The sequence below is a fragment of the Falco cherrug genome, chromosome 10 (genome assembly GCF_023634085.1).
Source record: "Falco cherrug isolate bFalChe1 chromosome 10, bFalChe1.pri, whole genome shotgun sequence".
NCBI classification, from domain to species: domain Eukaryota; kingdom Metazoa; phylum Chordata; class Aves; order Falconiformes; family Falconidae; genus Falco; species Falco cherrug.
In genome coordinates, this window is record NC_073706.1 from 25,524,953 (window position 1) to 25,539,441 (window position 14,489).

At 38.7% G+C, this 14,489-nt stretch overlaps 1 protein-coding gene across 1 annotated transcript in view; it reads left to right on the plus strand.

Annotated features, from left to right (window-relative positions):
- Positions 1–470: 470 nt before the first annotated feature.
- DNAJC24 (DnaJ heat shock protein family (Hsp40) member C24) overlaps positions 471–14,489 on the plus strand; it is a 38,757-nt gene continuing 24,738 nt past the window's right edge. The window contains exons 1-2 of the mRNA XM_055723038.1: positions 471–611; positions 2,013–2,153. Coding sequence (XP_055579013.1) covers positions 2,046–2,153 — 108 coding nt within the window. The 5' untranslated portion in view covers positions 471–611; positions 2,013–2,045. The remainder of the gene's footprint in view (positions 612–2,012; positions 2,154–14,489) is intronic.

Below are 14,489 nucleotides of genomic sequence, written 5' to 3' on the forward strand. Positions count from 1 at the left end.
GTTCCTCTCCCGGCCCCCGCGGCCGCGGGCGGTGGCGCAGAGCGAACCGGGCGGCGTGCCGGCCCAGCGCCCCGGGGTGCGGCGGGCCCCCTCAGCGCTCGGTGCCCCGCTGCCGGAGCCAAGGGGGAGGCCTGCAGCCAGGGAAGGCAAAACGCACCCGGGGCGCCCCGGGGCTTCCCGCACCTGCAGGCGGGGCGGCCCGGCCTCCCGCGCAGCAAGCGAGGCAGGGCAGGGGGGACCCCGGGGAGCCCTCGCACCTGCAGACGGGATCCCCGAGGGGAAGGCGGGGGTGAAAAGACGTTCCCGCTGGCCCCGGGCCGGGAGCGAGCGCTGGAGGGCGGCCGGGGCCGTTACTTACTGAGCCCGGCGGCAGCCTCGCAGCTCCGGAGCGCCGCCGGTCGCCATGGAAACGGCGTCGGGCCTCAGCCACGGCTCCGCTTCCTGCCGGTGCCGACGCCACTGCTGCCCGGGCGGAAACAGGCGAGGCGGCCTGCACCGCTGCCCCCCGCCGCGCTAAAGGCGCAGAGCGCGACGCCGAGGGCTTGTTTCCCGCCGGACAAGTTAACCGCGGCACCGGCCGCCTCCGCGGACGGGCTGGTGGTGCGGGGCAGGTGGGTGGTCGCCGTCGCCCGTTCTGCTGCCGGGGGGAGGCCGGGCGCGGGTTCCCTGGCGCGCCGCAACCCTGTCCTGAGGCGGTGGGAGGCCTGCGGCAGGGCCCGGCGTGCTGCGCGGGGCCGCGGCTGGGCTCTGGCGGCCTCCCGGGCCTCCCGCCGCCGAGGTCCATGCGGCCCGTCTGCCACCGGGGTGCGGCGGGGAGGGGGGGTGCGGCGGGGAGGGGGCCCGCGGTGGGCAGCGGGCGCTGCGCTCCCGGTGGTGGCGGGGGAGCGTGGCCCGGCGGCGCTGGCGCCTTCGCGGGTTGTTACAGACCCTCGTGGGTGCCCCGGGGGGCTCCGTGGGGAAAGCGGGGGCAGGTGGCGCTGCCCCAGAGGAGGAGGGGGACCACCCTGCCGCCGGGTGTGCCCTCCGCCTGGTCGCAGCTCTCAGGAGTTCGAAGAACATACTTTTCCTTCCCTGCGAAAAAAGCATTTATTCTGAAGGATGACGGTAGTCACCAGAAGGCAGTTTTAGTGCTGTAATAGGAAAAAAACCCACACTATTTCCTTCTTTCAACAATAAATTAAAAAAAAAGTTTATAAAATTTCTAAACTTGCAGAGCTTTGCTTTACTTTGTTAGCAGAAAATTCATGTTAAATCTGCTACTAAAAGCTTGGGATTTCAGTATGCCTGAAATCTCCTTGAAGCTCAAGCGTGACAGTGCTAGTACTGGCACTGAATGCTCCTGGTTATTTTTTTCATTCTGGGTCATTAGCTTGTTGATAGGTGGTCACAAATAAAAAGCATCCAACTAGTTAGGTTTCACTTAGCAACCTGCACTATGTATGTCTTTGTTAATTTTTGTTTATTTGTTTTTATATGTGCTCCTAATTTAACGTTAAAAAGTTAAGTTGCCTTACCCAGCAGTATGAAGGAGAGGCCATGACCATGGATGATCCGAGCTATATATTTTTGTTGTCTTGCATATATATCTCGTTCCAGAATTGACAAAATGTCACACTTTTATGTACTTCACATATTAAGTACAGTATTGCTTCAAAATAGAAAGTCTGTACTTTAAAAAGTGTCTCTGTAAAAAGCAACCCACGTAAGGTCAAAATAGTTCAGATGCTTAAAACACAAACGATTTCAAAGGAGTATGGGCAGCTTCTGAAATGTGATATACTAATGAACTGTGACAGGAACACAACATTAATTAAATCACTTCACATATACAGTCTATGGGATGGAGTGGCCATGTGAATTAAGATGGTTTTTTGCACTATAGATCTGTTGTAGGGGTGTGGGTGTGCTTGAGAGCTGCAGTCTATTTCATGATCCTGTAATTTGTCAGATTTCCTCATTTTTGCTTTTTCTCATCCAAATTGTAATTATATTTATTTAATTTTCTTACACAGTGCTAAGAAAGTAATTTCAAAGCCAGTCAGACTATGGCCTTTGAAAGGATAATGCAGAAGGACTGGTACAAAATCCTGGGTGCAGAGCCATCGGACAGTCCAGCAGAACTGAAACGGAAGTACCAAAAACTTGCTTTATTAGTAAGTATGGGGTTTTTTTATTTAAGATGTCCAAAAATAATTTCTATAAATTAGTAAGATAATAATTGCAGGGTTTGATTTTACTTTTTTTGTACAAATATATGATTAATCAGAGTATATCTATAATATCAGTTCACTGAAGCTGGTTTCAGTTTGAAGTAAACATCTGGAGTTTGAGTTATTATATTTTACAAAGAGGGGTTGTGGTGTTCTGGTTCCAGAACACTGATATGTCTCCCAGCTTTGCAAAATATTCGCGAATGAACTGAGCCAAATACTTGTTCATCAGGTGCTGGATAATCCGGTGCATAAGTCAAAACAGGTCATTTTTTGTAGCACATACAATTTCATGAAATATATTTCATGAAATAAAAATCATGAAATTTGCTGATTGATACCTGTGGTATTTACTGTCGTGTGTGCAGTTACAGTGTGCTGAATGCAACACTTGAATGTATAAAGACCAGATACAAAGAGTGAAAAGTTCTTCCTGATAGTCTGCAGTAATGGAATAGAAAATGTACAGGAGGTAACTATGTTAATACCAATTTTATTAGAAAGTTTCTGGTGCATTTTTGTGGAGTCATGTTTTCGGTCATGCATTAAGACTTGATGTTCTGTGAATGCACTTAATTTTTCATGTGCTCCTGGTATATGTGTGTAAGAATCTCAAGAGCTTTACCAGATTATTTCATGTGAGTCTTGGTTCTTCTGTTTTACTCCTTCCCCTGAATTCAGACTTTTTGCTCAAAAGATGCTTTGGCCTGGCTTTCTGAGGAAAATGGGCTGTATTTTTTTGATACCGATGGCAGTTTTCAACCAGTTCTGATAGACAAATAGAATTCCCAAGGTAACTAAATTCCTAAGTTTCTTGAAAACTGGCAACCTAGTAGAGAAGAAGGAAGGAGGTGAGCAGAATTCAATTTTATATGTACCTTTAGGTAGCTTCTAGCTGGACTGTCAATATTGGCAGGGCATTAGAGAGCACAGGCATGGCTGGTCTTGCTCAGTTTGAGAATGAGGTGTCAGAATGAATGTGGCAAGAAGCTGGGAGTTTTAAGTGAGGTACAGAGATTACTGGTCAACAGGAGGCTGAGTTTTGTTAGAGCTGAAATAAATTAATGGGTTCATTTGGGGGCTTTTTTTGTTTGATTATTTTTTTGTTGGGATTTTTTATTATTTATTTCTAGCCCCTGTGAAAACTGTTTTAAAGGTCATTTCACCAGTATGTTCCAAACTTACACGTTTTGATGCTCTTCAGTTGAATTCACTAAGTATCCTGCTGTACTCCTCAGTGTCTTCTGCTAACTTACTTCTTTGAAATTGGTCTGTGTACTTGGAATCGTAAGTTTCAACACATTACAAGATATCTGCATGCAGGTATAGGACATAAGTCCTTTTGATCCTCACTTTTAAACACGAGAAAGTCATTCCAGGAGAGAGCTTTGGAAACCAAGCCTCTTAGTTATGCTCTTAATATAAACAGATGTTTTCTTGGACCTTCCAATGTTTTTGTTTTACTGAATTATTATTAAAAATATGAATAAAATATTAATAATGAACTATTTATAGCTTACTTGACCATAGCTTAAAATACCCCTTCTGTTCAGATAGGGGACCAGTTTAAACTGAATGCTGTAATAGAATTAAAATTTTTTTCCCACTGTGAATCTGTATATAATAATACGTTAAAAATCTTAGGTAAAGTATTGTTTAGAGCTGTTTGCTACAGAACTGAAACTACATAGTGCCTTTCTTATATGATTTTTTTTTTTTAATGAAAGCGACCCTTTGTGTTACGGCACTGTACTTGTCATACACTTCAAAATAATTACATGAATTAGAATTGCTGGAGTTTTCAACTGTTTACATCTATAACTGTAGTTTTGGAAGATGAAAATATTGTTTTATGTACAAGCTTTTCTTTAGAACCTGTATATTTCCAAGCTAATTGGTTAGCACTCTTTATTTGAAAAGTCAGTGAGAAATGTTAAAGAAAATTAAGATACTTTTTTTTTCTTTTGCTGTTTGTCTCAGCATTCTTTTGGTATCTGCGATGGATCTCTGTAACTAAAAAGACTCACTGGTGTTTACTTCTTGGTGTTTTCTCCAAGGCAGATCTGCTGCTTGTCTGTTGTTGTTACCATATGTCCTGTCTCTATTCATCTTTTAGCTGAACCGTTACAGACCTACTTGCTAACACAGCATCGAGCACAGTCAATCTAAAGTCTTTAAAAGCATGGCGGTAATAAAAACAACAATTATTGTTATGCATCTTAAAAACTCATTTGCTATAGAAGTGGCTGGAGGAAACAGTACAGACCTTCACTAAAGCATGTAGTTACAGTGTGACAGTTTCTGCCACGGATGTTGAATCCAAGGGGTTTCATGGTTGAAAAGACTTTTATGAATGTCTGCCATGGCATGTTAACACAAAAAATACTCTCCCTGATTCAAAGATTCATGACCTATGGACTTCTGAGTATTGGTGGAATGTATAAGGGAGGTGTTGCTGTATGGTTGTCTTATCCCGATACTATTGACTGTCATCCACTGTTCATTGTTAATAAAAAGTATAGCACAGGCTGAACCTCTTGTCTTGCTGGTTGTGTCCCATTCAGACGGAGTAACTTCATTGCTCCTCAAGTAAAGCTTGTACTTAGACCTCTGGACAGCTTCACACCTCTGGATGACAAAGTGCTCATTTGGTTTTCTAAAGCTGTTGTTGGAGATGGTAATGGTAGGATTGGTAGCACTATTGGTGTGGACAGAGAACAGGTCTACTTGCAGGTGGTTTTAGGTACCGTGGTAGTAGTCAATTAGTGGACTAACTCCAGTTTAGAAGCTGGAATAGCAGATGAGCACAGTCATGTATGGCCTATTAAAAGATTCTGTGACAAATTATATGGGTAGTACAGAAAGTTTTCTGGCTTGCATGGAACAGCAGAAGTTAACCTCCTGAAAAATCATACTGTGCTAATTACCTTAAAATACAAAAGTTTATAAAGGAACTTGCATCTTGGATAATTGCAATTACAATGACATTCATTCTGTAATCGTGAATATTCTGATCACAGAAGTTCATTACCATCAAGCATAATAGATGGTAGAATTTATTTTTAAATATAGTTCTGCTATGGTAGTATTTATTTTTAAATGTAGTTCTGCTGTTAAAATAAAAATGACAAAAGTCTGAGTCCAAGCCTTCTTCAAATGATCCCCAATGCTTCATGGTGAGCATTTGCTTTTTGCCATCTGCTATTTTCTGTATTTGTCAACACATGTATGCTTAGCATCTTGAATGAACAGGCAGATGTAAATTTCCAAAGATAAAAAGAGTTGGAGATCTTGCCATATGTCAGCCAGAAGATAGCTATATTTGCAGTTAAATCTCAGGATTGACCTTAATAATACAAAGTAGTATGCAATTAAAAATGGTTGAATTGTAGGTTGTAAGAATGATTTCATAAGGGCAGATCAGTTTAAAACTGATGAATTTTTGAAATATAACTTGGTTTTGTCAATTCTAAGAAATTGATGGAAAAATTTAATAACCCATAACAAAACTGTACAGTTAAGCCCTGCTAGAGTGAATATATTTACTTACTGTGTTGCCATATTTTGCTTTGCTGTACTTACTTTTCTATTTTATCAAATCATAACATATATTTGAGTTATTTTACTACAGGTAATGTCAGTTCTGTTTTAAGACTAGTATTAATCTGATACAGAACAGCACAGATTTGGCCTAAAAGTATGATTTTTAAATTTTTATTTTTTTTTTTACCTTTTTACCTTCTCACCCTCAAAGTAAAAGTTCATATTTACAAAATTTCCTTGCAACTTAATGAAACTTAAATTTGTACTTATGTGACTGATATCTGTATCATCTTGATAGTTTATTATTGTAACAGTCAATAGCTGCTGAAGATGACAGACACTTGGGCATAAGATCTGTGTTACACTGGCAATTCTATAAATAGCTTATTTTTAAAACAAAATCAAACTTTTGTGTATGCTGGCTTATACTGCAGTATTTTCTCTAGCGCAGAGCTCCAGCCAGCCAGTAATTCTGAAAGAAAAAAAAAAATAGGAATATGTAATTTGTAACCAGCATAACTCAAGGTAAAAAGATTTCTTGATTGGCTGTTTTAAGTTCATGCTAAAGTGCCTTCTGAAGCACAGAAGGCTTACAGTTTCCATACTTTGAAAGGAATCAGAAGAAATTTTGACAATTGTTACGGTTTCTAAGTGGTCAGGGTTTGATAATTAATCTTCTGTCTTTGGAACGTGCTGGTGGTTTTGAGATATGTGGGATACATAGAGCCTTTTTATCCAGTTACATACACAGACGTTTCACCAAGAAGAATTCTTAAATGGTTTTATGCTCTTTACTTAATTTTTCAAGGAATCCATACAGCTTTTAGGAAGGACAGTGCTTATTTTCCATTTCTGAGTGTGTATAAAATTAGCAGAAGATAAAATTAGTGTAACAAAAATAGGATATTGGGAAAAAAAATGACCCTATCTGATTATTGGCAGAATTTTTACATCTCCTTTTGGTCTACCACTTTGTGGTCAAAGAATGAGTTGCCAGATTGTTTTCAGATTTTCATGTAGCTGCTACATATCTGAATATTGCTTTTTACAGGGAATAAAGTCACCAAACATGTAAGCTTTGTCTAGCTGAAAATCAGGTGTCTGTTCCTGTTGATGCAGATGATATTATAGGATACCTTTCAACTGGAAAAAAATTATTGTGCAGGAAAATTATATGCTGCTGTTACAATGTGTGCCCTAATCTTAAAAAGAATCCATGTAATTTGAGCAGGGAGTATGCGAGAAGCTCTTATTTTTAATGTGTTAAGGAAATAAAATGTGCCATTTTAACACGTAGTGTTACAAAGATTATCTTTTTTATCAGAAAGGGTGGTGCGTTTTACAGCTAAGTGTTACAAATACAAGTGTTAAGGTGGTCAATTTTGAAAGAGTAGAAACTTGAAAACAGCATCAGTCATAGGTGAGAATGACTCTCAGCAGCAATGAAAAAGGACATTAATAGAAATTTAATTTAATGAAGCAAAACAACTTCAAGAAGAGATTGTTCCATTGAGTTTGTGTAGAGGAAAGACGTCTGTCTCTGAAGAGCAAAAAAATCCGTTGTTTCTTATAAAATTTTTGTACACATCTAAATTCTGCAGTCACAGGAAATGCAGAGGATGTCATATATGTAAAGTCAGAGACCTGCTTGCATGATTGTCTTAAAATTTGTTCCAAAATAAATTCAGCGTTGCTCCTGAAAGGACCTGCCTGCTGAGGAGCTTCTTGTTGAGTTTAAGTTGAGTTAGAATCTTTACCAATGAAAACATTTGAGCTTTGTGTCAGAAGTCTCATAATAATGTTTGTCGTAATTAAAATTATGCAATGTGTATATTTCTTTTTTTAATAGCCTTTGCAGGGTTTGTATTTTTTGTTTGAGTAGCAGTGTGCTTGTTGCAGATATTCAACCGATCATCATGCTTAGCTGACTCTAGTTTCAGCTAGCCTGTAGAAAATGGATTTTGTAATTTGACAGTATAAACAGAACAAATTCAGTTTAGCCTAGTTGTAGCTTGACTGAAGTTAATGTAATTGCAACAGAGAGAAAGATAAGCCACTAAGTGTCATACAAAGGACTATCGTTTTGACACTCTGGATAGTTTTATTTTGAGCTGTTCTTTACATCTGATGCACTACTTATGACCTTAATAAAATACAAGGAGGCATATTTTCAAGCTGGGACTTAAAATTAAATTGGTTATTAGCCGATGTAGTATACAATGAACTTCAGTGTTACAGAAGTCATTAGTTCAAACAGCTTGATTAGCCAGATCAAGATTACGCTGATGTTCCTGCTGATGTTTAAGCTCCGAGAGCTTTTGTTTATCAACCTGTTTCTCATGTTATTTTTTGTTTGGTTGTTTTTTTTCTTCCAGCAGAAGAGGTCATTATGATATTCAGTAGTAAGTCTGAGGAACAAGTATTTACCCTGGAAATGATCATGTTACAAGGAACTTTTATCAATCTGAATAGTGTTACAGATTTGTTGCATGTGTTACGATGGTACTTAAACATTCTGGAGATGTGTGATGCTGCCACGTGCAGCGGTACAGACTGCCGCATCTGAGCCAAAGCTCCTGCTTGCTCAGTTGGAATTGTGAAGATGTAATGCTGGTGGCATTGTTGGTCCTTGGGCCTTATGTGCTCTCGTTAGGGTAGCTGGCCAATGGGAGCATGTGTTCTACATAATTAGGCAGCTGGCTAATCAAATGAAATGCAGTGATTACCCAATTAGTGTTCTGATTGGTCAGCAACCAGCTGGAAGGCATACTTCAGACACAGCCTATACAAGAACAGGCTGAGAAAGGTATCCTGACTTGCAGAAGGAATGGGGGGAAGAGAGGTCATGGATGTAGGGGAAAAGAAAAAGGATGTAGTAAGGTATCATAGTAGGAAAAGGGGCATATCACAGTAGGTAGTCTGCAGTACTCTTTTATTAGAGGTGGTTGTCTACCAAATCTCAGTTTATATGGAGCGATGTCTCACTTCTTATTACTTTGTAATGTGTAATTCATTATTTTGTTTGTTTAAAAGATGTAGGTGCATTTTACCAAGTGGATGGTGTGAACATCCCTATAGCAGAAAGTGATTTTTAACTGTTATATTGAATATGAGAAAAACCATAGTATCACAAAATAAGCTAGCAAGTAAGTAATATATTCCTTATCCAGGTAGTTCAGCTAGTTGTGAAAGTAATGTTACCTTGAAATATTATTTCTAAATGTAATCTGTTTGTTTACTGGGTTGTTTTCCATAATTTATTTGTTGTGATCAGCTTCTGATACTTCATCCTTTGTAGTTTTAAGATACATCCATAAGAACAGAATGGGCATCAGGCAATTGAGATGTGAGATTCAGCTAATGTGTGCTTGGCCTTTCATGTCACTTATGGTCAAAGGAATCTGATGCCTCTTGAACATTTTGTGCACTGGTTATATAAGTTATTAATTGTAACAATATATTAAAAACAATCTATGCTGTCTTTGGTAGACTGTGAAAGGTGTTCTAGACTTACAAATATTCACTGTGTCTTGCGGTAGTATAAAATCAAAATTCTGAATAGAAATAAAATCTTCAGTAGCTTAAACTCTATAAGGATGTTTCTTAGTATTTGCAAGTGTTCATTCAGCACATTTGAAGACACGTTGAACTAGTTTTATATTGTGTGGTATGCTTTTCATCTCATTTCTAAAGTGAGATGTCTGAAATAAAAATCACATAGTGAAAGATATGAATTAAAGCACAAAGAAGGAGGCTATAGAGACTGGCATAATGTTTTCACATAGATAAATGTTCTGATTATTCTGACTTTTGAGCAGCCACAGTCAAGAGTATCTTGAGTTGTTCAACTTTTTCCAATCAGACTATTTATTAAAGTGCCTGCTTCTGAAATTTTAAGCACTGGGTCAATTATTTATAGAAGCTGTAATCCCAGACCATGAGTTTGAAAGATAATAAATGTTAAGGGTAGACTCTAGACTCGGTCATCTTGCAATAATTGTGCTTATATAAGGATCTCTTATTGCTATTAAATGAAATTGACACATTTGCGTTGAATCTGAAATAGTTATTAAATTTTAAAACGGTTGTAATATGATGTAGTAACCTGTAAAACAGAGTGTTTTGGAGACTTGTATATTTTTTTTCAGATTTAAATAAATGCTCTATGTGTGATTTTTGCCTTACGTTTAAAATACCTAATTATTATGGAATTTTTTTTTAAAGCCACACATTCCTGCAATCCTTTCCTTCATCTTTAAACACCTTAGAGTCAGAAAATCACAATCTGAATGACATAACTGTCCCATCCTCCATTTTTTCCTTGCCTCAGTGCATCATGCTTTCTCATCTTGTGTAGAGCCCAAATGCTTGGCGGACATGAGCTCATCAGATCTAATGCAGAAGCAAATTCTTATACCGGAATGTCTGTCTTGTAGGACACTTTGTAGGTAGCTTGTATTATTATGGTAAGAAAGTTCTGCTTTTTTGTTGTAGTCTGCCAGTCATTTGGATAAACTCTGTCACTTACTTTACTTTTAACATACTGAAAATTGACACTTTAAGGCTGAAAAGTCAATAGATATTTCAAAAAACTTGACCCTTCATTGTTATGCCCAATAAAGTAATAATGAAAAAATTCACAGTCTGTGCTGCTTGGATTTATGACATAACAATGTCCATGGTCAAAGAAGGTAAAGTTGAAGGATTTTTCTGAGCAGCATCTTAGCTAAATATTTTTCTTTTCATGATATAACTTTAAAAATAACTAATCAGATGTTTGAGGAGAGGCTGAACAAGAGTTGCTCTTTTAAGGGGTACTTACCTTCTAGCACAGCATGCCAGCAATCCAGTATTAATTCCTACTGCTACAGAAGAGCAGTGCAAAGTATGGGCTTGGTAGGATTTTGTCAATGGCAAAAAGCTCAGTAATAATTTCTGTTACATGAGCAGAGTATTCTTTTATCAAGTGACCTCCTTGACTCTTCTGGACCATTACAAGGACACGTTGTCAAAGTTTCCTTACTGCAAATGGAGAAATTTGCCAACCACAAACAACCTCAAACTAGAAACTCGATTAACACCAAACTAGTGATATAAATGCGTGCTTCAAGCCATCAGTATGAGTAAATCCAACCCAAACTAGCTGTAAAGTTTAGTTGTTTCTGTGGATTATGTTTGGAATTGTTTTGTCACTGTGGCTACAAAAAATTGAAATAACTGAATGCTGATGTGGGTTTTGGGTGGGGTTTTTTCTGTTGTGGTTTTTTGGGGGTTTTATGGTGCTGTGATATCCATGAAATGGAGCCTTTGTGCTGTAGTCATAGCACATAGCATCTGATTTTAAGGCTTGAGACTTCTCAGGATGCTTGCACTTCAGGCTGTGGTGCCTTCGGTTTATTTAGATATGGTATAACATGTTTACTAATGTACCTCTCAAGTTAAGCTGGCCTCATAAAAGGTAGGTGATTTCTTCATGGGTTTTGCGCCCAAATGTTTTCTAAACTGAGCACTAAATTCTGTTAAATATTTAGCTTTTCATGTCCATTTTAGAAGCTGTAATTTGCCTAGGGCCTAACCTGTTATTTTGAGATCAGGAGCAGCTTCAAATAGTGCAGAGATTCTTTATTGCTCCTAGAGGTAGGGAAAGCTGAAAGAAATATTTTCAAGAAAAGAAAAAACTAAAACCACCTGCAACTTTTGAAGTGTTATGCAAGTGTTACAGTTATGGTCACTGATAGATAACTTTTTTAAAAAAGAAAATCTCTATTCTTCAAGGCCTGCTTTCTGCAGTGACTTCTGCAGCTGAAGTACCTCAGGGATTTTGATTATTTGGCGTTATGCTTAAATCTGACATATTAAAGGTGTCTGTCTGGTTTTAGGTACTCCAAATGAATTTGAAAATTTATGGTATATTTTGGTTTGGAATACTGTTTTAGTGATGGTCATCAGGGCCTAGAGGGGACAACACAAAGAACTGTGCTTTGTGCTCAGCAGTTCTTAAGAAGTTGTAGGGGACCAAAGCAGTTGACTTTTTTAGCCTGCAGAAAGGTATTCATCTTGCAGGTCACAGTGCCAGCTGAAGAGTACTGCCCCTGCCTGGTCCTGTCCTTCTGCCAGGTGTTCCTCAGCCAGGAAAATAGCATCCTGTGGGTTTGCCTTCATCCAGCCCCATCCATGTCAGCTGGAAGAGTTCATGCTTGCTTTTTCAGTAGTTTAAGCAACTCTGGTTGTTTTGTTAGTGGGTTTCATTGTTATTGTTGGTGGGTTTGTTTGTGGGTGTTTTGTGTGTGTTTGGGTTTTTTGTTTGGGTTTTTTTTAATAATACAGAACAGGATTCTGGGGTTTGTTTTCACATGAAAGTAACATTTGCCTGAACTAGTTTCCTACCCATTTGTGTAGCTGACATTATTGTATGGCTAGGGCTGCATTAACTTACCCGAAACAATGGAACAGCATTGAATGTGACATTTAACAGAGTAAATTGTGACAACAGGGACCAGAAACTTAAAAGGAGCTCTTAAAATTACCTTTCTATTTTTATTTTACCTTTATTCTTCAGTAAATTTGAAAAAGTTTCATTTCTTTCCTTCTTTCCTTTTCTTGTTTTCGGTGTTATTTTTATTGCTGTATAATGTAGTTTCCAAATTGAGGCTTTTGCGTGGCTCTTCATAGGAACATAAGGATCCATGGAAGCAGAAGAAAATGAAAAAGAAGCTGTTTCTAAAGATGTACTTTTTAGTAACCTTAGGTTCTGTTTTCTCTCCTCATTTTCATACCTTCGTTAGCCAAATTAATCTTTGCTTCTATTTATACAACAATTGATTGATCACTAGAAACTGAAACTTTTACATTTCATTTCAGCATTGTTTGTTCAGGAGGTGCTGGAGAGGAGAGAAGGTGAATATTTAATATTAAAGTTATGTGAGGTAATTACTTGCTGTGTTGTTAGACTCTTCTCAGTGTAATGGGGTTAGATCTTTCCCCAGACTGGGGGATAGGGAGTGAAGGGACTAAGGGTTTGTTACTGGAGTTTCTCTTAAGAGGGACTAGTTACTGCTACTGCAGAAATGTAGTCTGTTCCCTTGCCAATGCAATAGTTTTCTTTCTCATCTTGATAGTTTTCAAAAGAGAATCTGCAATTATTTGTTTTTGCAGGGGGAGCCGAAGTGCTTTAAAGTAGCATATTCATGGAGTGTTACCTTGAACAAAGGAGACCCACTGTCAGTAGTTAAGACCAATAAGAGAATATAGTGTCAGTATGGTAGTATCGTGATGCTACGGTGCCATGATAAAAACAATTGCCTTAGAAAAGGATTCTGGTCATATTTGACATAATTTTTAGACTTTAATAAGAGGATAAAGTATTATACATGAGAAATTACTTCTTAGTGTAAGACCAACTCTGCAATCACAGGGCTTTTACAAGTGGCATCAAACTGAAAGTAACATGGAAGTTGAAATTTACATCTATAAAAGTCAAACTCTGTCAGAATTACAGTGGCAATCCTACTGCTACTGCAGTTAAATACATAAAACCAGTATGCAAAAGGTTTGGATTTTGGCAGCAGACACTAAGTACAGAAGAGGAAAAGCAGATCCTTTTTCAGATGGCTCTCAGCTCAGATTCATGCCCAACTTGACAAAAGATTAAGATTTTCCAGTGAATAACAGAACCATTCAAAACCCTGGTCAGAAATTAAGGTTGTCAACCTGTGTGATTTAAATGTGAAAGAAGGTGGTGTGGTGAAATTCTTGGCTTAATCAGAGAGAAGGTTGAGGAAGTTTCAAGTATGTTTAAGCAAGGTAAAGAAAAAATCCAAGATGCAAATTAATGAGTTTATGACAGTGTCAATTTTTTTGTAATTTTTTTTAATTGCACTTTAGAGAACTCCAGTAAGTTTTGAGAATTTGCAGCATTGGATTGATAGTGTTATCATCTGTTTTTACTGTGCAACTGTTAGTGAATGCCAGTTATGTGGTCTGCATAACTGTTGCATGTTGCTGTTTTAAAAGAAGGCAAGTTGGGCTGTCTGTAGTTTTCTTTCAAAATTATTCATTGGGTGATGAATAACTAAAATGTTCCGGAAAATTCCTTTTTCCTCCTATGTGCTGGCTTGATGATACTTTGCTGAAAATACATCATAGCAAAAACTTCCTTACAGTAACATCTATAGCAGCAATAATATGATCTGAAAGATTTGTATTCTGATGGTTCTTACTTGTCTCGAGTGAAGCTGGAGGTCTGCTGTGCTGGATGCGTACAGCAGTGGTTATCCCTGCCTGAAGGCAGTTGAATATTGTGCGGGAAGCTCAGATTGATACTTGCATAACTATTTCTAATTATGGCAGATTGTACAGAGAAAGGGACAAGAACGGACACGAGTTTTCACCAGCTAGTTGATCAGTGAGCGATGTTAGAAAAAGGTCAAAGAATAGATAAGATATAAGAGATTAGAAGGAAAATGAAACTGTCTTATTTTTTCCTCAAACAAAGAACACTTTGTATGAATAAGAATCATCCAGGAGATGGACAGTAGAGGCTGGAATCAGTGTCAAAGCAGATAACAAGATCAGGTAGGAGAAGGCTGAAGTTGTTAAAAAGCTTAAAGATTGTTTGTGTTTGGGGAAAAAAGAAAAGATGGATTGAAGTAATGAATCAAGAAGATAAATTCCTTGTTCTTTTGTCTAGCTGTCTTTGGATAGACACCCTTTGGGGGAGTTTAAATCTCTATATGA